General features: G+C 37.3%; 2 protein-coding genes across 2 annotated transcripts; one reads left to right on the plus strand and one right to left on the minus strand.

Moving 5' to 3' along the window:
- The first annotated feature begins 366 nt into the window (after positions 1–366).
- ddx21 (DEAD (Asp-Glu-Ala-Asp) box helicase 21) lies at positions 367–17,863 on the plus strand. Its single transcript, XM_073872876.1, has 16 exons — positions 367–527; positions 3,484–3,625; positions 3,728–3,912; positions 3,988–4,060; positions 4,182–4,360; positions 4,659–4,776; positions 4,871–5,056; positions 6,655–6,800; positions 9,937–10,084; positions 10,187–10,350; positions 10,484–10,603; positions 10,687–10,760; positions 10,847–11,006; positions 11,502–11,634; positions 17,156–17,202; positions 17,439–17,863. Exons 1-16 carry the CDS (start codon positions 450–452, stop codon positions 17,706–17,708), a joined length of 2,223 nt encoding a protein of 740 aa, XP_073728977.1. The 5' UTR covers positions 367–449; the 3' UTR covers positions 17,709–17,863.
- Positions 17,712–22,381, minus strand: irf1a (interferon regulatory factor 1a). The gene is made up of 8 exons (XM_055170704.2): positions 22,123–22,381; positions 20,758–20,857; positions 20,365–20,544; positions 20,190–20,249; positions 19,969–20,106; positions 19,779–19,831; positions 19,482–19,578; positions 17,712–18,020 (listed from the first exon to the last, which is right to left on the minus strand). The coding sequence occupies exons 1-8, from the start codon at positions 22,207–22,209 to the stop codon at positions 17,941–17,943; spliced, it is 795 nt and encodes a 264-aa protein (XP_055026679.2). The 5' UTR covers positions 22,210–22,381; the 3' UTR covers positions 17,712–17,940.
- Positions 22,382–26,168: the final 3,787 nt, after the last annotated feature.

Here is a 26,168-nt window from a genome sequence, read left to right on the forward strand (position 1 = left end):
ATAAAACATATTATATTATTAGTGTTTGAACATTTGTTTCTATGAATGTGAAATTTACAAAGCAAAATAATAAAAATAATAATTGCAAACATTTTCCCTTTTTAGATCAAAATCAACAAAGCTCAGCATCCTTTCCATACAGCATACAAAGTGGACAAAAAGACAGCAACAGTTTTAACAAATATTCACCACAAAAAAATTTGCTAAAGCAAATGTCATTTATAAACCTTTCATGTAGTGATTTGTAGGGTAATAATTATTTAAATAAAATCACTTTATTGAATAAGAACTGATGTGGAAACATCCACACTTCTTCCTCGCGCCCCCGCTCGATCTGTCGCGTATGTGATCACTTCCTATCTGCGTGTTTTACTTCCGCATCGTTCCTTTCCCCTGCGTGTCTGATCTGAGTACAGTCGCACGTGTTCCTCTGCTTAACATCAGTTTAGATGCCGTCAAAGATTCACACTGAAGTTGATAACATCACACACATGGAGGACGTGGACAACGGTCTGGAGCTTATAAAGGTAAGAGTTTAATAAAACAACATGTTTAACTGTTATAACAACAAGCGTCCGAACTCTCATCTTAGCTTAGTTAGCTAATAAACAGCGGAAAGATAACGTTACATTATGACTTTCTGTTTTAACTGTAACTTTGTTACTGATGCACAGACCTAAAACATATTTTACGAAAAGTAGCCATGGTTTTTAAGTGTATTGACGACTATTGTCAAAAACATGATTTTACTGGCTTTGGATCAAAACCATAGCTATTTTGTTGTAACCAGGGTTTAACTAAAGTGACCATGTTTTTCCAAATGAGGTAGAAACAAAGTTAATCTTCGTAAATGAATTAAACACTTTCCTGAAAAAAATCAAGATTATGGGTTTCTAATGTACATTTGCACACGTGTGGTAGGACGTATGCTTTTAATCACGTGGGGCGAACGCGATTGTTTGGAACGTGAATGTCACGTGTTGTACGCATGACGTCACAACCCATGCAGGATGTTTAGGTTAAAACTAATCTGTGCTTTTTGATTTTTAATTTGAAAATCATATGTATAAATGTTGAAACCGGAGAGATTTAAGATGTGGTGTGGTTTGCTTTCAAGCTTACCCGTTCGATCATTTAATATGCTAATGTTGTACACATTACGTTGAAGTTTAGTGGCTGTAAATGAGTATAATGTGGTACTGCGTGAACTGAATTATGGATTCGTGCTGGTACAAACCTGTTAAAAGAAGAGTCTGCAGAGGTGCTACATATAAATCATTGTGTGACACAAAATTGTAACTTTAGTTTAAAGTTTATGTTTACTCGACCAGTAAACGAAACTAGAGATGAGTTGTTATAACTTCAAATAACAATGTAGTTGAAGAAAGTCAACTTCATTTTATAAGTTGTATCAACTCATCTTTTGTCAAGATAAATAATAGTAAGTTGACATGACTTGTAAATCTGAGTTGATTTAACAACAAAAAAATTAAGGCAGCAAAGATTTTTAATTGTCTAGGACAGTGTTTCTCAACCCTGGTCCTCAAGGACCCCCTTCCAGAAAGTTTTAGATGTCTCCTCATTTAAAACACCTGAACTAACTCATCAGACTCCTTCCAGAATGTCTCCCTAACAAGCTAATAATTTAAATCATGTGTGTTAATTAAGGAGACATCTAAAACATTCTGGAAGGGGGTCCTTGAGGACCAGGGTTGAGAAACACTGGTCTAGGATATATTCATATGTGTATAATATTATTATTATTATTATTATTATTATGTTCACACAGTAAGGTTCCTGCTGCCTTTACGAAAATTAACTATGGTTTTACTACAAATAAAAAACACGGTCAACTAAGGTAGTCAATACACCAAAAAACATGGTTAATACACTTTTACCACAAAAAACAGGGTTTATTTTTGTGACGGCGGAATCACAGAGCAGCTACAGCTTTTTTTGACTATTGGAAGCGTTTTTTGCAGCATTTAGTGCAAATATGTTTATCTTCAACGGCGCCTGCCGTGAAGTGCTGTGTCTGCAGATGGACAGGATTGTGGACCAACTCCGCTTCACCTCTGTAACCGCCCTTGTAGTGCCAGGCTTTAATTCGATAACGATAATTTTACCAATATAATTTTCCCCAATAAAACAATAATGACAGTTCCATAAGTGATCAATAACATTTACACAAGCACTTCCGGATGCGCAAACAGCAGACCAAATGGGTATAGTATACTGTACCTACTTTTAGCGTCCGCCTTGCATGTGCACACGTCTGCGCAGCTTTAAAAGTATATTTACAGGATAGTGTTGGGCGATATGCCCTATTTTTAGATCGTCCTATCGTCAGCCTGTGAGATCGGCGATACACGATATTATCAGGGGCCGGGCCGTAGTTTACTCATTTTTTTATTTGTTAATTTTTACTCATTATAACAAGTCACTTGATGGGTGGACAAAAAAAACAAGACCGTAACACCGTCATGACCGCAACCTTCTTAAAACTGATGCCATTAAAGCGAGCGCGTAAATAAAACCCTAATCATGATTACTTAATAACTGTAAAAACATGCATCTGTAAAAAACACACGTGCGCGCACATACAAACTATTCAATGCATTTATTTAGTGCTGTTGCAGAAGACTACACGTGTCAAGCAGTTGTGCTCTCATGAGGTGCCTTTTTAAACGCATTGGTCCAGCGGAACGCGATCACATTTTAAACACAATCATATATTAAACACGAGGGACGTGTTGCTACAACTCATTGAAATGCGTATCATAAACTATATCATTAATACCTTGTGATCTGACTTCAGAGAGAGCGCAGCTCTCTGCACGTACGCGAGAGTGAGAGAGAGGCGCTAATATGCAGCGGGTCATATTTTAAACAAAAAGTAAAGTTTGCATCAGCTCGCCTGAAACGCATAAACTGAACAAATAAGGATTACTACTTTAGTTTATGTTTAGACTGCGGACAGACGCGAGAGCGCGTGCACGTGAAACAGAGAGAAGCGCAGCTGCTCATGACGCGGCGCGCTGGATTTAGTGGTAAAGTAGAAGGAGACCAAGACGCGCGCATTAAGTGCAGGTACGTGCAAGAAGGAATTCTCTCTTTACAAGCTCTCCACGTAAAGTGAAGCCCACAAACCCTCATGTGAGGAAAAGCATGCATTGTGGGTGTTAATATAAAACTATGATGATAATAATAATAATAACCATTCGCCAACTATCGTCTTGACTATCGCCATGAAAGCCTGCCATTGGCGATATGTCTGAAGATCGTCGATACACGATACTATCGTCAATCGGCACAACCCTATTACAGGACATTTACAAATTCGGGAAAGCTGAGAAAAACAGTGGATCCACCACTGCAGTGAATATACTGTATGAGTGTGCGACTGTGCATTCCCACAGCAACCTCACTGTATTCAACAAACAGTGTTAAATTAAAATGACTTGCACTTTTCTTTTTGTCCAGAAAAAGAAGAAAAAAATCAAAGAGATAAAGTCCACAGCAGAGATGGATGAATGTGAAGCACCCGCTCCCAAGAAGAAAAAGACAGAGAAGATAAAAACTGAATCTTTGGATGTGAATGGAAACACAGAGCAAAGTCCCATCAAGCTAATGGGTTAATAAACAGTGTTCTAATCACTGGATACATTTCATTACATTGTAATGCAGGGTTTTACAGTCTGTATGTGATATTCTCAAAACAACGTGCAGCTAAAGAAAAAGAAGAAGAAAAAAGAATCAAATGCAGAGAACACGAATGGCGATGCAGAGAACACAAATGGCGATGCAGAGATGTTAACAACCTCCAGATCATCAGAGGTCATCACATGTCCTCTAGCAGAGACACCAGGACCATCCAGTGAGGACTCCACCAGTGACAGTGACCCAGAGAAGGTGTGTGTAGACTCAGATTTGACTTTTCCTTCTAATGATGCTCAGTGTTTCCTCATTGTTGTGTGATTTCTATAGGAAACTCCAGAGCAAATAGAAGGAGCGTTTTCCAACTTCAGAATCTCAGAGAACACCATCAAACTACTGAAGGGTAACTTTCAAACACTAATACACTACCCTCTGAGTTATAAAGCACATTACAGTATGTGTCTGTTTATATATCGCTTAATGAAACGGTGTGATTTATTGAGTTTTTTGTTGTCTTATTTCAGCACGCGGTGTTACGTACCTGTTTGACATCCAAGTGAAGACCTTTAACTCTGTGTATGATGGAAAAGATCTCATTGGCCAGGCGAGGACAGGCACAGGAAAGACCTTCTCGTTTGCTGTCCCGCTGGTGGAGAAACTGCAGGCGGATGGAGAAGACAGAAGGAGAGGTCGACCCCCAAAGGTAAAACCCCACCAAATTTTTGGTTACTTGGTTGTCAATGTTTGTGTCTTACAGTTTTATGTGCTATAATGCAATAAAATGTGATAAATCTACAGACGGATGTTTAAAATGTCACTATGCATATTTGCACTTTATTGGAAACACTGTAGTAATACAATGTTGCTTTTAGGTGGTGTTTACCCGTATTCGAGTCCTTAAGACGGTTGCGTTCACACACAGTTCGGTTATTAATTATGTTTTATATATATTTCTGAAAATTCATATCCTTATTTACATTGTGTGATGTGTGTCCTCTCAGGTCTTGGTTCTTACACCGACTCGAGAACTCGCTATTCAAGTAGCCAAAGACTTTAAAGACGTCACAAGGAAACTCTCTGTTACATGTTTCTATGGAGGAAGCCCCTACAATCCTCAACGTAAGATTTTAATGACTTTAGTGTATATTCTTACTACAATTATTATAAACCTGTAATGCCTGTAATATTTGTTTAATAACGTAATGATTTTCAGTTGATGCAATTCGCAATGGCATTGACGTACTGGTGGGTACGCCTGGTCGAATCAAAGATCACCTACAGAACAACAAACTGGACCTGTCTCAGGTCAAACACGTAGTTCTGGATGAGGTGGACCAAATGCTTGACATGGGCTTTGCAGAACAGGTGGAGGAAATACTCTCTATGTCATATAAAAAAGGTACATTTATAATTTCAATGTATAGTCAAAAGTCCTAAATTATTTAAAGCCATATAATAAAGAGCAGTGGTTCTCAAACTTTTTGGCATGCCAACCCTCCCTTCGTGTAGGGTGCATCCCTTTGCGGCCCCCCAAAGAAAATTAATGGCGGAATAAAAAATCATATTAAATTATATAATATAGTGCTGTTGCTTAATTGGCTTATTTACACAGAATGCATGATAAATTTATGTATTTATAACAGTCATAACACTGGGGCCCCTCTGGCACCATCTCACGGCACCCAATTTGAGGACCACTGGTACAGTTTTTCACTTATTCAGAATTGTCTTAAATGTTTCAAATCGTTGTTTTTTTTAAGTCTTATCTTTTGCAGGGGAAATGGAGCATAGAAAACAAAATTTTATTAATTTTTGTCATTTTATATATTATGATTTCTGTAATTCTGTGATTTGTCTAGGGACTACGGATGTAATTAGCCATGTGGCTATAATCCGGCATGTTTACATCTGTTGTTGTTGCTTCAATGCAGATGTTCATCAGTGTGTATTGTCCCTATCAAATAAATAAATACAAATTAGAAATGAAAATTAGTTAAGATTGAAATATGGATATACTACTGTTTTAATATGTGGGTTATCTGCAAATTTGCATCTGGAGTGTTGTAGAAATTCCTGTATGTGTACATTTATAGGGAAAATGAAGTGAATTATCTCTTATGTTAATAATATATTAATAGTATTAATATTTAAAGGGGTCATATGATTTTCCTTTGTCTTTGTAGTGTTAAAAGCTGTTTGTGCAGATTAAAGTCTCAAACCTAAAGAGTTATTCTTTCTAGAAGTGAATGCTCATCCACACCTTCTTAAAATGTCTTATACAACCCCCCCACCCACACATATCTACACCGCTGTGTGGGAAGATTCGCATTACATCGTTCAAATGTCTACGCAACAAAAGTAAAGCACTGCATTTTAACTCGAACCTGACTAGACCAGACATTTTTTACAAACCTCGGGGGTGTCGTAGATCAGTGGTTTTCAAACTGGGGGCCGCGAGATGGTGCCAGGGGGGCCCCAGTTTTATGACATTTTGTAAAATACATTAATTTATCATGAATTCTGTGTAATTAAACATAAAAAATAAGGATAGTTACCAAAAGCACTACTTTTTTGTATAATTAAATGTGTGTTTTAGTAAAATGTTGAGTTTTAGAACAGTTTTGTCACAAATTTTCTTTCGGGGGCCCCGAAGGGATGCACCGTACACAAGGGGGGCCGCACGCTGAAAAAGTTTGGGAACCACTGTCATAGATCATACGCACTCCGGGCCTCGGGCTTCTGTTAAGCTTTTTCTTTTTATATTTTATACATATTTTAACTTTAGTTAAAAAAAAACTTTGAGATGTTATCAACCCCCCAGTAATGTGCAAGGTGTCAGGATGAATGCTCAATGTGTAGAGTATGGCGCTAGCAACAGCAAGGTGAAGGGTTTGATTTACAGCAAAAAAAACATGTACTGATCAGATGTGTAGCTGCACTTTGAGAAATAAATCATCCTCGATTGTAAGTTGAAATATTTTGTCTGGCTTGTTTCAGATGCAGAAGAGAAGCCTCAGACACTGCTTTTTTCTGCCACATGTCCTTCCTGGGTTTATGAAGTGGCCAAGAAATACATGCGCCCTCAGTTCATACATGTGGATCTCATCGGGAAAAAGACTCAGAAAGCAGCCACCACAGTCGAGGTAAAACATGACATGCACTTCTTTACACAGGGTGTCCGCGGGGTTTTAAAAAGTATTAAAAAGTGATAAATCAGAATTGTCAAATTTAAGGCCATTAAAAGTGTTAAATTTGGCTTAGAGGTATTATTTTTTTCCAAATTAGGCATTATTTTTTTTCAGACTATCAGGTGTTCTATACTGATTGAAATTCTATGTGCGTTCGCGTTAGTTCGTTTAAATATGGGCTTTAGCATATCTGGGCACATAATCAAAGATCTTTCGTCTCTGGTATGTGATCAAAGCCTGGAGTGGAGCCAAATCACGTTCCTCTCTCCACTGTAAGTGTTCTGTTATCCCTACGCACCGGATCCACTCCGGGTTTTCTGACTGTATCACGTTAAGCTGAGGTAAAAGTTTATTTCAGCTAGCATGGTCAAGCTTATAATGCAGGAAGGCTCCGATGTTTTGAAGATCGATAAAGGAGTAAAAGACCAATGGAGATTGACTTGACTTAGCGAAATGATGAAAATTGGCAAGCCTTTCAGTTCGTGGGCTAAGAAACCCAAACAGCCAGGTAACTTGCGTGTCTGCACAGTATGACTAACGTTAGGGGTCCTGTATTTTGGGGGTAAATGATTTCTCACGTACGTGATCATCCGTGTCACGTTTTTTAATGCTATGCTGATCTAGCCAGTGGGTAAACTCGTGGGTAAACTTCATGTGGCGCCACAAGAACCAAGAGGCAGATGACATCCAAATCCTCTGAGAGGGATGACGAGGAAGCATAAGAAGAGACTGCTTCCGAAATGCTCTCGCGGGACTTTGATGTCATCGACCTGTCGGTTCTTGCAGTTGCATTTGCGTTTGGTCCGTCACAAAAACGTAACATTTGTACATATATTTAAGCACCGCAGTTTAAAAACAGGCGATTTTAAGCCATTCAAACACAAACAACAGCGCTAAAGGCTAAAGCCGCGCATTTGTTTCTCATTGAGCTTGTGTTGTGAGTATTTTTGACGCTTTATTGGCCTTAAATAACACACACGCCTCAAAAATCCTGTCTTTGCAAATATCCTCATATAAACACGACCATTTAGGTCTTAGGAGAAAGTAAACAGCATAAACATTGCGCATAAAATAGCACATCAGCGCTGCTTCTATTGTAACATAATAATTTGTTGATAAAGTACAGTCATTCATTTTACAACTGTCACTCACTATGGTTACAGGCATCCTGTGCGAATTCTACACGAGTTTGCTCGTTCAGGGTTTATATTCATACATAACGTTACTGTATTAGAGCTGTGACTGTAAGCTGTTGTGTGAACAGAACAGACCCTGGATTATTCGTTTATGTGTACTGAATAATATGATATGAAAAAGTTGTATTTGTTCACATTAGTAAATGCATTATATAACATGAACAAACAATAAAAAATAGAGAGTATATAATCATTGATTCATTCTTGTTTATGTCATTACAGTAATTGATGTTAGTTCATGGTGCATTAACTAATGTTAACAGTTTCAACTTTTTATTTAAATTATTAGTAAATGCTAAAATAAATACATTTACAATTAATAAATAATTAATAAAAGATTCATTAAAGGTGGTGATATTCATGTTTTCTTTTTATATAGTGAGTTATTTAGCTGTTTCGCTGTTTATCTGAAATGCCCTGCAAACTACAGCTACCTATATATGCCACAGGAGACTTCAATATGGAATTCATGGCAAAAAAATCTCCCCTAAAAAAGCTATTGGTCTTGCATAAAGTGTTAGCTAAAGGAATATGACTTGGCCTGAAAAACATTTCAGTCAGAAGAATTTTTTCACTTTAATCCATGTCTATTCTTTTTTGTATATTATATATGTCAAAATCTGTGTAAATAATAGAAAGGCCGCTGATTAACACTCGCAATTCAGTGTCGTGGTGGTTTTAAAAACTATTCTTAAGGTAGTAAAAAAGGTATTAAAAAGTAGTAAATTTTACTTAAGGATTGCTGTATATACCCTGTTACAGCTCTGTTTGTATTTTGCAATGCAATGTAATAGTGCTCCACGGGTGATGCAGTGATAGCTGCCCTCTGCTCCGGGTGTGTGTGTTTACTACATAGACTGTAAAAAAGATGTACGACACAATGTCGCCTCCCTCCATTGTAATTAATTGAAGCCAAAAATGTCCGACCATGGTCGCCGTCATGTTACGTAAGAGCGTCAGTTTGGGGCCAAGGCATGTGCAGAAAGAATCGTTCGCGGAGACAGAGGCGGAGCCGCGGTATCAAACTTCCACCCAAACGCTCACGCGACCAATTGAACCACGCTAATCATAATGACACGCCTGTATCTATAGCATCAAATTACTAGCTAAAATGAAACGTATCGCAAAAATGAACACTTTAACATATATCAGCATGATAACAGCTACTTGAAAGGACCAAAACCATCTTTCGGACACTTTTATTGGAAGTGTAAATATTTTTTTGATTTAGAGCAGAGTCCCATTTGTTTGAATGGAGAGGGCGGGGTTTATGACTCGTACTGCAGCCAGCCATCAGGGGGCGATCAAAGAGCCAGAGGCTTCACTTTTCAAGACTTATGAGGCACACCCGGTTTACTCTAGTGTTCAACCGGCACTAACTGCAGATAACCGATAAATTAACAGATAGTTTTTGACCATTTTCTAAATTCAAACACAACACTCATAACTCATTTACTGAGCTCAAACATAACACAACAAAGTTGTGTTGAACTTTATTACAAAATTAGAAACCGGGATCGACAAAATTATTTGTACTTCTAAGTAAAAAGTAAATATGAAATATATATTAACTATCAACAAACCTGAAAGTAAGCAAACTAAAATAATACTAAACCAAAGTAACACACCAAAAAACAGATTCAAAATATAAAACATTATAGCATGAACTGTTCTAAAAAAAAATACAAATGAAATACAGAATTTGCTGAAAAAGTATGACATTTTAAATTAAATATAAATATATATTAAATATAAACCTTAATATAAGCAAATGAGAACAAGACTGAACCAAAGTAACACTCAAAGAACATCAATCAAAACAGATATAATCAGTATAATAGTGCATTTTTATTACAATTTCAATTTGTCCGCTCATTTTTTCTTCTTGCATGCAGCACTTGGCGATCGAGTGTCACTGGTCTCAGAGAGCGTCAGTCATCGGTGATGTTATTCAGGTCTACAGCGGCTGTCAAGGACGAACCATCGTCTTCTGCGAGACTAAGAAAGAAGCCACAGAGCTCTCCATAAACACATCAATTAAACAGATTCCTAAAAACCTCAATGTCTTCACTGTGCTTTTAATAGTTCTGCGACCCTCTCCTGGTTTTTACTGAACATCTGTACCCATCTGTGTGTGTGTTTTGTAGAGTACACAGTCATTACATGGTGACATTGTTCAGAAACAGAGAGAAATCACTTTGAAAGGTTTCAGGAACGGGACGTTTGAAGTGCTGGTGGCCACCAACGTGGCGGCCCGCGGTCTGGACATACCAGAAGTGGATCTGGTCATCCAGTGCTCTCCACCAAAGGTTTTTATTAATCATCTCTTAAAACAAACTAGCTTTTAGATCTTTTTTTAGTTCAATTTGTGCACAATTGATATGTTTCACTGCTCATGGTGTACTATTAGTCTTTTAAGAGTATCATATGTTATAAATACAGGATGTGGAATCATACATTCATCGCTCAGGACGAACTGGCAGAGCGGGACGAACGGGCGTCTGTATCTGTTTCTATCAGCGTAAAGAGGAAGCCCAGTTGAAGTTTGTAGAGCAGAAAGCTGTGAGCCACTTTACAAACTTCTCATATAAATCACAATTACTGAAATAGTCGTGAGCTCACAAACCTGTGATTATCACCATCAGGGCATCACCTTCAAACGAGTCGGAGTCCCAACAGCGAATGAAATCATCAAATCCTCCAGTAAAGATGCCATGAGGTCAGATGATTCAGATCAGTGACATTAGATGATTGTCTTTGTTTGTCTATTTCTGTAAACTTTAAACGTATTTTCATCCATCGCAGGTTTTTAGACTCCGTTCCAGCGGTGGCTGTTGAATATTTTCGTGAGGCAGCGCGTGAGCTCATTGAGCAGCGGGGGGCGGAAGAGGCGCTGGCGGCTGCACTCGCTCACATATCTGGAGCCACGAGTCTGGAACAACGCTCTCTTATCAACTCAGACACCGTATGACTCTCTTTAAATTTCTGAAATGTTTTTCTTTTGTAAAATCTAATAAGTCATAGTTATGTTTGTAATCATTCTGGTGTTTTAATTTAAAAAAAGGACTCAAGCATACATTTAGTTGAATTTTGAAAAGACAATTACAGTGTGTATGAAAACTCCTCACAGAGTTTCATCTGTCATATGACGCACAGAAACTAATGATGCATCTACATGTGTCAAACGTGTTTCACAAACATGCATCACACAGTATGGATTGGTTGTGAACTCACAGCTGTCCTGTACTCCTTTCATTCATGTTGTTGTAGTGTATTTAATATCCAGACAGCATGTCACACATGATTCAAGATGTACATTTGACTAATGTTAAGAAGTAATTGTTATATATTGAACTGTGATCATTTCTTTGCTCTACTCCTTCATAAAGGCAAGGCTGCTTGTGATATTAAGAATGTTAGTCAATATAACGTGTGTTGTTTTTATGTCCCGTTATCTCAGGGATTCACCACAATGACACTGAGCTGCTCTTTAGAGATGCATAACATTGGTTACGCGTGGCGTGGATTGAAGGAACAGCTCGGAGAAGAAATTGATAGCCTGATCAAACGTATGACCTTCCTCAAGGGCAAGAAGGGTGTTCAACTCAAATAAACTACTAACCCATTCTGGATTAAAAGATGAAGTCTGAATGTGATGTGTAGTGAGACTAAAGGAGTTTATGATGAAAGTATTGTCCTGTTACTACTTAGTTACTTATTTCACCAACTTCTAGTTCTAACCACAGCTGAACACTATTTGTTTTGGCAATGCAACCTAGATAATAAAGTAACATAACAAAAGCACAATGTATATTTTATCACAATAGCTTAACACAAATAATATGAAACACTATAACAATAGATGTCTTCATATCATTTTGTCCTCCCCCTGACAGCAGATGACATGGACATAAAGGCCGTTTCTCAATTCGAAGGCTGCGGAGGTCGTATATGCAGGCTGCATATGTCATCAAGTCTGGTTTATTTTAGTTAACTAAGCTTACATTCGCAAGTCATAAGCCTATATTACAACAATTTACGATTAACTAAGAATAATAGTCAAATTTTTTAAATGTTAATATTCTGAAATAAGATAGTCTTGATGACGTTTGCAGCCTACAAGGTTGCAGCCTTCGAATTGAGAAATGTCCAAAATCAGTGTTGAAAGATAAAGCTGATGGTGTCCAGCTTAAACACTGTTAGAAACCTGCCGAAACACACACAAACCTCCCAAAATGTTTAAATGATGTCTAATGTGGTGATTTTAACATCATACTATTCATGGATACCAATACTTCCGGATACTTCCGCCATGCCCGCCGCTGTATTTGTGTCTTGGCAGTGCACAGCATATCTAATGCACCAAATTGTCACATTTATTAGTTTAATTGAAGGCTTACCAGAGACAAAATACTGATTTTACAATCTGGAGTTAGATGTCGGCTGCCAGTCAGTCCCTCCAGTTGTTTGCGATCGCGGAAGAGTGCAAAATAAACATTATTTGCATTATTTGTCATATTCTGTATTAAACATTTCCAGAAATTAAACAGGGTGTCCGCGGGGTTTTAAAAAGTATTAAAAAGTGATAAATCAAAATTGTCAAATTTAAGGCCATTAAAAGTGTTAAATTTGGCTTAGATGTATTATTTTTTTCCAAATTAGGTATTATTTTTTCAGACTATCAGGTGTCCTATTCTGATTGAAATTCTATCTGCGTTCGCGTTAGTTCGTTTAAATATGGGCTTTAGCATATCTGGGGACATAATCAAAGATCTTTCGTCTCTGGGATGTTATCAAATCCTGGAGTGGAGCCAAATCACGTTCCTCTCTCCACTGTGAGCGTACTGAAATCACTACGCACCGGATCCACTCCGGGTTTTCTGACTGCATCCCGTTAAGCTGAGGTAAAAGTTTCAGCTAGCATAGTCAAACTATAAAGCAGGAAGGCTCCGATGTTTTGAAGATCGATAAAGGTGTAAAAGACCAATGGAGATTGACTTGGCTTAGCGAAATGATGAAGATTGGCAAGCCTTTCAGTTCGGGGGCTAAGAAACCCAAACAGCCAGGTAACTTGCGTGTCTCCACAGTATGACTACATTAGGGGTCCTGTATTTTGGGGGTAAATGATTTCTCACGTACGTGATCATCCGCGTCACGTTTTTTAATGCTATGCTGATCTAGCCGCTGATACAATGGGTATGTTAAACTCGTGGGTAAACTTCATGTGGCGCCACAAGAACCGAGAGGCAGATGACATCCAAATCCCGTCAGAGAGATTGACGAGGAATCATAAGAGGAGACTGCTTCCGAAATGCTCTCGCGGGACTTTGATGTCATCGACCTGTCGATTCTTGCAGTTGCATTTGCGTGTGGTCACAAAAACGTAACATTTGTCCATATATTTAAGCACCGCAGTTTAAAAACCAAGTGATTTTAAGCCATTCAAACACAAACAACAGTGCTAAATGCGTCCGCTGTTTCTGTGTCAGGAGCACGCAAGCCGCGCATTCGTTTCTCATTGAGCTTGTGTTGTAAGTATTTTTGCCACTTTATTGGCCTTAAATAACACATATGCCTCAAAAATCCCGTCTTTGCAAATATCCTCATATAAACACGACCATTTAGGTCTTAGGAGAAAATAAACAGCAGAAACATTGCGCATAAAATAGCACATCAGCGCTGCCTCTATTGTAACATAAAAATTTGTTGATAAAGGTACAGTCATTCAATTTCATTCTCTATGGTTACAGACATCCTGTGCGATTTGTACACTACTTTAACTCGAGTTGCTCGTTCAGGGTTTATATTCATACATAACGTTTGTATAGCTGTGACTGTAAGCTGTTGTGTGAACAGAACAGACCCTGGATTATTCGTTTATGTGTAACGTTACTGAATAATATGATATGAAAAGTTGTATTTGTTCACATTAGTAAATGCATTATGTAACATGAACAAACAATGAAAAATATAGAGTATATAATAGGGATGTCACTTTTGTGAAAAAATCATTTTCGATTTTTAATACATAAGTGTTCATTGAATCGATTGTAAAATCGATTTTCCATGTCTAAAAAAGACGTTTCCATTTAACGCCAAATAACAGACAAATGCAAAAAGAGCGCCTGAAACGCACAAGTCAGCAATATTTCTTATTCATTGTCATTAAGTTTCGTGCAGAATAAAAAACAGCAACAGTAGTGCAACATTCTCTTAAAAAATATGCAGAGTGGACTGCTGCCATAAATGAAAAACATTACTGCAGGCTTCAACCGGCTGCTTTTATGATTTAGGCGATTCAAAAATTATTTTAAATAATGATTCGATCCATTTCAAACAACTGTTCAAAAATGAAACTTTAAATAGACTTACTTGAAGTTGAGAACATGCTGTGTATTTTTTTATTAAACGTAACCGACACTTAGGCGGCACTATGCAGGCATAATGAAATGTGCAAAAAGACTAGGGCCATTACAAATTATTGGTCAGGAAAACAAGTCGATCAACATTTTAGGGGTCAAGAGCAGAGCGCTTTTCATTCACTATATGTCCATCTGTTGAGAAGATGCACTCTGACCGCACTGATGTCCCAGGGAAACTCGGGTACTTCGTTGCCAGCTGCGTATTTCGTAATGCCAATCTTCCATCACAAAAGCGGGTCGCTGTCAGCTCGCAAGGGTGGCTCCTTGTCATAACTCATCATCTCCTGTAAGGTCACAATTTCGACGCTGTCTCGTGTTGCACAGGTTTATTGACGTTGTCCTCCATTTTCTTTGCAAAACACTAGATGCAGCTATTGAAAGCGTGAAACTATAGGTGCGTAAAATTGCTGGGTATTTTCTGTCTAGCTTTCGCACACCTACTGCACTTTCGGGATTCTTTATTTTCTTTTTCTGCTTGTTTGTGAGTTTTGTTACATCTATATTTTAACTGTTTAATTCTTTTAAAATTAATAGTGTACATATTTGGTTAAAATCGATTGCCTATTTTCGTTTTCGAAACGTTTTTTGGTTGGTCCGATCGATTATGCAATCGATTTTCGAACGAAAAGTGACAGCCCTAGTATATAAGCATTAATGAATTCTTGTTTATGTCATTACAGTAATTGATGGTTGTTCATGGTGCATTCACTAATGTTAACAGTTTCAACTTTGATTAAAAAAAATATTAGTAAATGCTAAAATAAATACATTTACAATTAATAAACAATTAATAAAAGATTCATTAAAGGTGGTGATATTCATGTTTTCTTTTTATATAGTGAGTTATTTAGCCGTTTCGCCTTCGCATCTGAAATGTCCTGCAAACTAAAGCTACCTATATATGCCACAGGAGACTTCAATATGGAATTTATGGCAAAAAATCTCCCCTTAAAATGTTATTGGTCTCGCCTACATAAAGTGTTAAAGGAATATGACTTGGCCTGAAAAACATTTCAGTCAGAAGAATTTTTTTTCACTTTAATTCATGTCTATTCTTTTTGTATGTTATATATGTCAAAGTATGTGTAAATAATAGAAAGGTCACTGATTAACACTTGCAATTCAGTGTCGTGATGGTTTTAAAAAATATTCTAAAGGTATTAAAAAAGGTATTAAAAAGTTGTAAATTTAACTTAAGGATTGCTGCATATACCCTGTTAAAAATGTCTAATAAAAATACATTTAATATATCTCTGTCATCATAAATTTAATTAATTAATAATAAATAAAATTTGTTTCACTGTTCTTAAATTATTATCTCTTACTGTTTACTTGATTGTTTAATTACTTGAGAACTTTTTACTATTCATTTAATATTAGGCAAGTGCTATAAGTTATCCTTGGTCACTTCTGATTGAAGGCAATCCTTTATTCCGCCGATTTAACTCCTTTGGAATAGAATAAAATTGTAGTTCGGGGTTCCTCTGACGACTGTTGCTACAGCCAACATCGCAACATATCCCGGGCATATTGTAATCTTGTTGTGAACCTCCTGGGAGTGATCGTTATCTGGTAGTTGGTGCCTGCTTTGACAGTAGAATAAAGCAGGGCACACAGCTGTGATGGGACACAAAATGGCGGCAAAATAGAGAAAAAGCCCTTCATCAAAATACAGACAATACAACACTTTATAACATCTCTTCAGTTATATTAACAGTACACTGAACTGAAGATCCTGTTTACACAAACACAGCTCACACATACTACATACACTTATACACAATAGAGCTTTGAATTAACATCATCATTTAATAATACAGATCACTTTCACACTCCTGTCGGTTTATTTTGTTTATTTATTTTGTCCACTTCTGCATCTTTATTTTCTGGTTGATTGGATAAAGGCACAGATTCGTCCCAGTCTTCTCAACATCAGTCGACTCTTCTATGTGTGTCAGTAACTCTATGATGACTGATATAATATGAAGCACAATGCACACTTATGCCCATATTTTGTCCGCCTGCCACATAAACAAATATTGTTGAACTGCCCAATCTGACCTCTCTGCATAAAATAGCTCATAGTCTCATAAAATACAAGTCCGGGTTATATTTCAATCTAAATTTATAAAAATAATAATAATTAATTTTTATATACAAAAATGTATTACAGATATTGTAAAAAAAACACTTCTATACTACTGTAATGAACAGAGTCACCATTGAGAATAATGTTATTTATAAAGTAAACATGTGAATGGATTACAGTATAATATTGTTATTAAATATGTTAATATAAAATAATGTAGTAACATCAAATAATCATAGTTTAATCATTTTCTTGAATCAGAATATAATCAAATGGAATATGTGCTCCATCCATACTGCCCTACAAAGCCAAAGCACAGTAACTACACATTTTGTCAAAATTAAGTTAAGGGTTGAAATGGGCTTTGTGAGATCTGTGTGTCTTGTGACAAAGTCTCCTGGTTCAATTTTGTCTCATTTCAGAGAAACGTTGCGTGCCAAAATTGCAGTAACATGTTTGACTGGCTGGTGTAAAAAACTTTAAGGGCATTTTTCTCAGTTTCAGTGTTTGCGTAGTTACTGCACCTTTGTAGGGCAGAATAGCTAAGAGTATTTGTTTAAATGTTTTTTTTTTTGTCTCATATTTTTTCTCTTGTCTTCTCTCAGGGTGTTTGTTTCGATGTTCCAGCCGGTAAAGTAAAGGAGATTCAGGTATGATGATCTTTTTGTGTTTGGAGTCGTTTGTAAAGTGACACTAGCAGAACATGTCTGTACATGTGTCCAGCTGATTTAAGATCAGCTGTGTATCTTCTTTCTCAAGCCACTTTGATTTGTTCGAGTGGTTATATGGCGTTGTGTTTGACTAACAGAGGCTTGTCAACAGATGCTTTATTTCCTTGACAAATGAAGCGTTGGTTTGCTGATCCGACTGTTTTTGGCGTCTACAGGACAAATGGCAGGATGGCCGTCGCTGGCAGTTGACGGTTGCTACGGAACTTCCAGAACTGGAACAGAGCGGGCGTGTCGCCGGCGAACGAATGTCCGGTGGGTTCGGAGGTCGGGGTCGAGGAGGACGGCGGTCGTTTGGTGGAGGCTTCAAAGGCAATGGTGGTGGTGGTAGAGGAGGAGGAGGTGGCAGAGGAGGAGGAAGAGGAAGAGGAGGAGACAGACGAGGAGGTCCTCAGAAACGAAGCTTTAGTCAGGCATTTGATTATTGATGATGGACCGCCGTGATGATCGAACTGTCACATCTTTTTTTTTTTACTGCCATTTCTCTGTGCTCGATCCATGAGACACATGCAGGTTGTTTTTACATGCAGCTGTGGTATTTATATAATAAATTCCATTCACATTAAAGTGGCTTTACAACAAAGTACTGTTGTGTGTTCTGTCTTCGGTTTCATTTGTCTTCAAACTTTTTGTCAGGTGATTTAAAATCACACTCATTCTCTAGTCATATTGATCTGAAGAGGTACTGTGAAGCTTACAGTCTGTCTGGTAGGTATAACCAGAAAAGTCCATTGTCTCACCTAAAATGAGAGAAATTGACAGAGTTTAATATTAAATATTATGTTATACACCACCTTCAAAACAACATAGTTAATTTTTTTTAAAGGTGCTAAAGAATGCATTGTAATAATCTGTTAAATTGTTTCTCTGATATCTACATAGAAGGTTTGTGAATTTATTAAGTGCAAAAATGATCCAGAGATGATTTTCATGTCCATTTACAACCTTATGATTTGCCTTGAGAATTAAATGGTCTATTATTACCTTATTTGATTATTGCTCTGTTCTGATTGGCTGTTTCTCAGAGCAGTTCCTTCAGTAGCTCTGTGTGTGTGTAAACAGATCTTATGTTTGAGTCTGTATCAGACGAAGATACAGATTTTGAGCAATAATCAATTGTTTGGAGATTGTAAATGGACATTTCTGAGGTGTACGTTTTTAGTGGTAAGTTTTTTTTTTCTGAATGCACCTGCAAAACGTAACTGTACCGTTAATAGTAGAACTAAACATGATAGCATTAACTAGCATATAGCGTTAACAGTGTTTCCCACAGGATTTTGAGGAGACTGTGGTGGTGATGACGTCACCCTCTAATTAGCATATACATGATGTCATCATGTCGTGTTTGCGTTTGATCTAGTGTTGGCACCTGAAATATGTTTCACTTCTACTCTTTGGTCTGTATCTGTATTTGATCTGTATTATATATCAAGTTATATTTTAAGCCAAATTAAGCTGTTTTACAAAAATGTAAATGGGAATCATGAAAATTCTATTTGTGGGGGCCAGTGTTGATTCTGTGGTGGGCCACCACAAATAAATCAATGAATGGGAAACACTGGCGTTAACTTCGCCATCACAACATTGTTCTTAGGCTGTTTCTCAATTCCTAGAACGGACTTGCGTTCTTGTGAAGATTGGTCTTGCCAGGCGACCTTGGAAGAATGAACTCAGAAGGTTGCGAGAACACAGAATGCACTTGTGAGAATTGAGATGTGTGCGATCTTCCTGTTGGTCACATGATCTCCCCAGATTCTAACGTGCAAGTCTGCACTCAATGCTTTCTCGATATCAAGAACACATCCGGGTATTTTCATGCGTCCTCTGTACTTGTGTTCTTGAGAATTGGAATTGAACTTTGACGGTTAATGATGACGTAAAGCGAGAACACAAGGATGCAAGATCGCTGAAGAACGCTTATTGAGAAACAGCCTTAATTTGTTGGGTCGTACATCTTGGCTATAGCGTCACAGTTGGTGTTATGTTGAGATTGGTTTGTTTTCCAGCTGTCTTTTGCATGCACAAGGTTTTCATAAGAAGGAGGAAACAATTGAGGCTCACGATATGTAATTACCATGTACAGAACTCTTATTTTTCATTTATGCATACGTATATACAGTTTTACATTCTACAGCACCTTTAAGAAATAAATCTTTCATTACTTTATTTGAATGTGAATAATTGGTGGGATGTTATCCTACATAAACACTCTGTCCATGTTGGGTTTGGTGGTCTCCAGCATCTATCGCTCTCATATAAAGGGCTCCAGTGATCCAGATTCTTTAGGTGATCCACAATCTACACAATACAAACACAATTCAAAATATAACTGCTATAAACTGTTAGTTCGACATAATGTTTCAAAGCTGCTACGTAACAATTTACTTTTTTGTTTTGTTTGGTTGTGAAGATCATATTACAGTATGTAGTTTTTAAGCATTTGTTTTAATGCATGACCCTGAAAGGCAAACAGGCCTCCTTTCTCAGGGCAAGCGTACCTTCAGCACAGCTTCTGTCTGTTCATTCTCATCTGTAGTGCTCAGCTGCAGTCCTGTACAGATGATTAAACTTCACATTTAGATTGATTTATCATACGCTTTTATCTAAAGCAAGCAACTTACAAATGAGAGAGCAAGTATAACTAATGTGCACAGACCAGGATCAGATCATACGTTTGAATCTCCTCACCATGGGCTGTGTTGCTGATGGCTGAAGATCTGGAGTAGATGGAGGTCTTCTCCTGCTCAATACATCTGGACAGATCATCTCTTCTAAGGGCTTCAGCTGTGGAGCTTCCTCTATTATCTGTAAACTTCCAGAAGGTCTCTGTACTCAAACGCAAGAGAGAGATACTGTACAGTGCATCTCATAGTGATGAAACTTAGATTTCTGAAATGTTACTCGTGTACCTGTAAATTTCCCCAGCGCTGTGTTTTTTGCAGGTGTATCTGTATCCATGCTTCTCAATGCTTAGAGAATCACATCACAAACATAACCTTCTTTACTTGCTACAATTCAATCATACAAAGGTCTTTAAATAAACAAAACTGAGATCTACTACAGCATATGTGACCTATATGATACCTCTCCGTCTCTTGAGGGATTTAGTGTGCGGCAGTAGAGCGTAAACCCTGAAAGCGTTGTGACCTTTCTTAATGCTTCTATCCTGAAGTTCTTTGACATCCGGCAGGGAGTTGAGGGCACAGCGAAAGTTTGCTTTCCATGTTTTGGGATCAGGTTTGTCTGTGCCAGGCTTGTATCTCCCTAGCATCCACAAGAGCAGAAATATTAAACATCCTATCATCTGAAATATAATAAACCACAATTAACTCACTAAGGGTTTTTGGAGAATATTTAGTACTATGATTAGATATACTGTAACTGTCGATTTGTCAATCAAGCTAAAGTGCTCAAAGAGCCAAACTGTGTAAAAAAAGTCCACAAACACATCAGTCGGTGGATATCTGATGACTTTACCTGTGTGGATGGCCCAGTTTCGGAACAGAGTGGCATCTGTCTCAATATTCCAGCCGTGTCGAGCTGCGTGTTTCCAGGGAATCTGGAAAACTCTGGCAGACTGCAGTTTGTCTCAGTGTTAGGAACGCACAAATTTAAATCTTTCCTATTGCATGTAGTAGCAATAAAAAAAAACTCCGACATTCAGTCTCATTAAAACCGGATGTACAGTAGTGTTAAAAAAATAGCAGTGCAATATCAGTAACTTGATAAACCACTGTTGTAATATTTCTGCATGCAGAAAAGTTTAGGATGCTCAGCTAAAATGATCTCAAATGCTTTAAAATGGCAACAAACCCCCAAAGCACGTGGAAGAAAACAAGCAACTACTATTAAAACAGATGGAAGAAAAGTCAGGATGGCAAACATTCAGTCTTTCATCGCCTCTAGAATGATCAAAAATGATCTGTAAGTACTGTGACAGTCAGAAGCGTCTGATTGAAACTAAGCTGTTTGCAAGAAGCCGCCGTAAAGCACCATTTTTGAAAAAAGGCATTAACACATCAACTGGCCCAAAGAAACATGACGTAACATTTTGTGGCCTGATAAGAGTAAAATTGTTATTTTGAGGTCTAGTGGTTATTGACAGAAGCTCAAGTGACACCCAGGTACTAAAATCAAGGCACGGTACACTGTAAAGACAGTTGAGCATTGTAGTGCAAAAGTCATGGTATTGGGATGTTTTTCCACACTGCCGTGTTGGGCCTATTTAACGTATACAAGGGAACATGGATCAGTTTGAATACATCAGAATACTTTGCAGAAGAGGAAATGTCCCTAAAATGGGTGTTTTTACAAGACAACAACCCAAACACAAAAGCAAGAGGGCAAAATCTTGGTTCCAGACAAAAAAATTTGAGGTTATGGAGTGGCCAGCTCATTCCCCTGATCTTTACTCCATTGACAACTTCTGGGGGGATATTAAAAATGCAGTTTCTGAAGCAAAACTTAAAAAATGTCAGGTGCTGTGGATCCTGTGCTGAAATATCTGTTTAGGTGCCAGAAGTTGGTTGACTCGATTTGACACAGATGTGCAGCTGATGTCAACAACAATGGTATTGCAACTAAATATTAGTAGTTAAATCATTTAAAGTGAAGTTAAATCATAATTTCTTAAGAAGTGTCTACAGAGAAAATATATTTGATTTGGAATTGAATGTGTAATGGCTTCATTTGAAATAAGGAAATAAACTCTATTTATAACATTTCTGCACTTTTATTAGTACGCTGCTATTTTTTGAACACCACTGTAAGTTTTTAAATTGTTGATGTATTATCGAATAAAACACTGCCAGTTAAAGCACCCTCACAAACTACTGATCTTACCTGATCTAACCACACGACTCCAGGATATCTGCCAGACTCGATCTGCTCCTCTAGCCACGGTCGCAAGCGCAGACGACCCTGATGCATCTCTACAGTCAGCTGAGCAAATCTCAGGTAAACCAGTGTGAGTCTTTAACAGAAGTGCATCTTTCCCTTTAAACGGCTAACATCACGTGCAGACTTGATGAAGATGTTTAACGCTGAAATCACGGTCATTCAATCGCATAAGCTGAAGCATCAAATCCGACTCTACACCTCCTCTTACTGTACTCGACCTGCTCTAACAGGTTTGGACAGTTTACTTGCTGAAGAATTTCTGTGGTACTAAAGGACCAAACAGGTTCACACCCCTTCTGCAATTCCACACCAATCAATCAAACCGTGAAACAAGGAAAAGCAGCTTCACAAAATGTCTGATAAATTTATTTATAGAAGGGCCAAGTAAATACAAATACAGTGAAAGAAACGCTGAGCTTACATATATCACAAGATAAAAAACGTAACCAATGAAACTTTTAGATCAAGTAAATATTTTCTGATTTTTAGAAGTGTTTTCTTAATTGTAAATATTTAAGATTTTAATCAGTTGTCGGTTGTAAATTCTTTGTTAAGTTGATGAGTCACTTGGGTTTCTTGTGAACTTCAGGTATTTTCCAGTGAAACGCATTGCTTTCATCCCCTTCATTTGTTTTCGGATGCACATCGAGTTAATAAGAAATCAAGATTTTTCAAGTTTCTAGATAGTGGACAGATAGATGTCATCTGGGATTTTTGTTTTACTTGTGCCTTTCAGGACTGTAAAATAGATTAAGTCATTGATCAATTGCTTATTAATTCACTATAAATAGCAATAAATGCCAAATGTGCCAACATCACCTGATCTCACCATAATATAACAATTCTTAAAGCAATGCTTCAAATTTAAAGAGCTCCTATGGTCATGTTGTAGGCAACAGTTTACTTCCTGGGCTTATTGATGTAAGACCAACATTATCATAATTTCTCCCACTTTGACTCAGAGCCTGTATATTAATGCATTGCATTGTGAGCGAATCTTTTAAACATGGTAAGGAGCATCCAATTTCCAGCTGATGTCAGAGGTATTCAGGCCAATTATAACGTACAGATTAGCTGGCCAATCAGGGACACAGAGCTTTTCAAATCAATGAGTTTTGTACAAAATCAGTGCTTTTTAGGAGTATATCTGGAGCTACAAAAATGTACGGTATATGGAAAATAATGTGTTTGAACACATTGTATTATCCCATATACACAAAATAACGTTGTTTTTTAGCAATGAAATAGGTGCACTGTGCTTATTTACAGATAACTGACTTCCTAATTCTTCACAGGGAATATCGGTTGATATTATATATCCTTTTGGACTCCAAACTTTCACACACACATTTTTATCTGTCCAGATCTCAAATGACATCTTTCCTCAAGCTGAAAAACATTTTTACAGTTTTTTAAACTTAAAATTAAAGTTTATATTTCCAATAGATTATGTCTGTCTCTTTCCTTAGTTTTTGGTTATCTTCTTGAATCACAACAAATGGGAGCTCTAACACAGCTCTACACTTTGACTTCACCATGGTAAAATATCTCCCAGCTGAACTGTCAACTTGGAGCACTGTCTACCTCCTCCTACCTGTGTTTTGCAAGCACTGCGATCATCGCATCTTCTCTGCCGACTCAAATATCTCCATCAGGGATCCTGTCTGTGCTTTAATCTCACTCAATATGTTAATTTTCCAACACATTAGATTTGGTCTGTGCTACAGGTGTGACCATTGGCCAGCTTGAGTGTACTGAGGTATCATGTATAAGTGACCACAAACGTTGTTTTTTTAAATGTTTTTTCACCTTTACCGCAGACAATAAAGGTGCATGTTATCTCTTTTAGAAACATTAGAGATACTGACCTATGCTTTTATAAAATATATTACTAGTGAACTACCAGTTGTGACCTCCAGTGAACAATATAATGTTGTCTTTACATCTATTCTGGATGAGTTTGCTTCTGTAAAGAAACGTTTCTTTTAAGAGGCCTTCTCCGTTGTATCAGCATGAGTTACATGAGCTTAAGGCAGGTGGTAGACAATTGGAGCGACAATATAGGAAATCCACCCTAACAATTGACAAACTTTCATATGAACAACATAAAACTAAGTACAATAATTCTTTAAAAACTGCAAAAATAGAGTATTATTCCACTCTTATTAATAGTAGGATTTCTAATCCATGAGTATTGTTTAATACAATTGATAAATGAACCCAACCAATGGCTAGGGTCAAGCACCTCACTGCAGAGTAGTGCAAAGATTTTCTTAAATATATTTCATGTAAAATTTAGAACATTTAAAATTGACACCATCTGTCCGAACTTTATCTGAATGATTGGACCTGTATCCTGTTATTTTCCCTCCTCTGTTTTAATGTTTTACTGTTGTTAGTTGTGATTATTTTAAAATTGGTTTTAGCAATGAATTCCTAATCTTTTATACTAGATCCACTTCCCACTAGTGTTTTGAAGAAGTGTCTGTCAGCTATTACCCCCCATATTGAAGTGATTATTAACACTTCACTTATATTATAGACCTATCTCAAACTTACCATTCGTTGCTAACGTAGTAGCTGGTCAGCTACAACATCATCTTTCTGCGAGCAGAATACTAGAACCTTTTCAATCAGGGTTTAGGGCTGGGTAGAGTACAGAGACTGCCCTCTTGAGTTTGATGAATTATCTCCTTGCTGGAGCAGACTCTGGGGTGTGTGGCATTTTAGTTTAGTTAGATTTCACTGCTGCATTTGACACCATCTGTCACACTACATTGCCGGACAGGTCTTTCTGGTATAGCTTTAATGTGGTTTGAATCATATTTTTCAGAATGCTCCCAATTTGTCTACTCTGGAACAAACATCTCAGACTGTTCCATTACAGCAGGGCATACCTCAGAGGTCGGTGTTGGGTCCTACTCTCTTTAGCATCTATATGTTGCCTCTTGAGCAAATTATTCTAAAGTATGGTCTGGGATACCTGATGCTACATCAACATTTACAACCTTATCTGCTTGCTTATCAAAAATACAGGTGCGGAATTTGGGTGTGACTCTTGATGCACAACTGACTTTTAACACTTATTTTAAGAATGTTACTAAAGTAGCTTTTTATCATCTTCAGAATATTGCACGCATACGACTATTTCCTGCCATGCCTGATGTAGAAAGGCTTATTTGTGCCTTTATAACATCAATGCTTGATTATTGCAATTCTCTATTTGCAGGGTTACCTGCAAGTTTTTTTATTAAGAGACTGCAATATATGCAAAATTCAGCTGCTCATGTTTTAACTTATACACCATCACGCTGTCATATTACCCCTGTGCTTTCTCAACTACACTAGCTTCCAGTTGAACCACACATTCATTTTAAAGTTCTTATTTTAACTTATAAAGCAGTACATGGGTTGACCCCAGATTATATTTGTAATTTGATCACAGTATCCACACCAACTTGGTCTCCCCGCGTGTTCTCTTACTTTGTATCAGCCTCGCTACAAACTCAAAACTATGGGTGGGAGGTTGTTCTCTTCTGTTGTACCCAGGTTGTGGAATTCATGCCTTTTCCTATTAGGAATGCTTCATATTTTGATTGTTTTAAGAAATTACACTTTTTTAATGAATCTTTTAAGTTATAATTGTACAGTTGTTGTTGCTTTTGTTTATTGTGCTGTCATTATGTTTCTTTTTCATTGTTGTTTTTATTGTTGTAGTGCCTGGAGTGTAAGAAATACAAAGAAAGGCGCAATACAAATAAAATGAATTATTATTATTATTATTATTATTATTATTATTATTATTATTATTAGACCACGCGTTGGCTGCTGGATTGTGGTTCAAAGGTCCTGGCAACTTCTCAATTACTCTCATATCAACTGGAGGTAAAATGCCTCCGTCGTGTGCAGTTTGGGGTATGTACAAACCGTCACACACCTCAAAACAAATCTCAAGGAATAACCTTTTACAAGTAAGACTGGATAACAGT

The sequence above is a fragment of the Misgurnus anguillicaudatus genome, chromosome 11, assembly GCF_027580225.2.
Source record: "Misgurnus anguillicaudatus chromosome 11, ASM2758022v2, whole genome shotgun sequence".
In the NCBI taxonomy this organism is placed as follows: domain Eukaryota; kingdom Metazoa; phylum Chordata; class Actinopteri; order Cypriniformes; family Cobitidae; genus Misgurnus; species Misgurnus anguillicaudatus.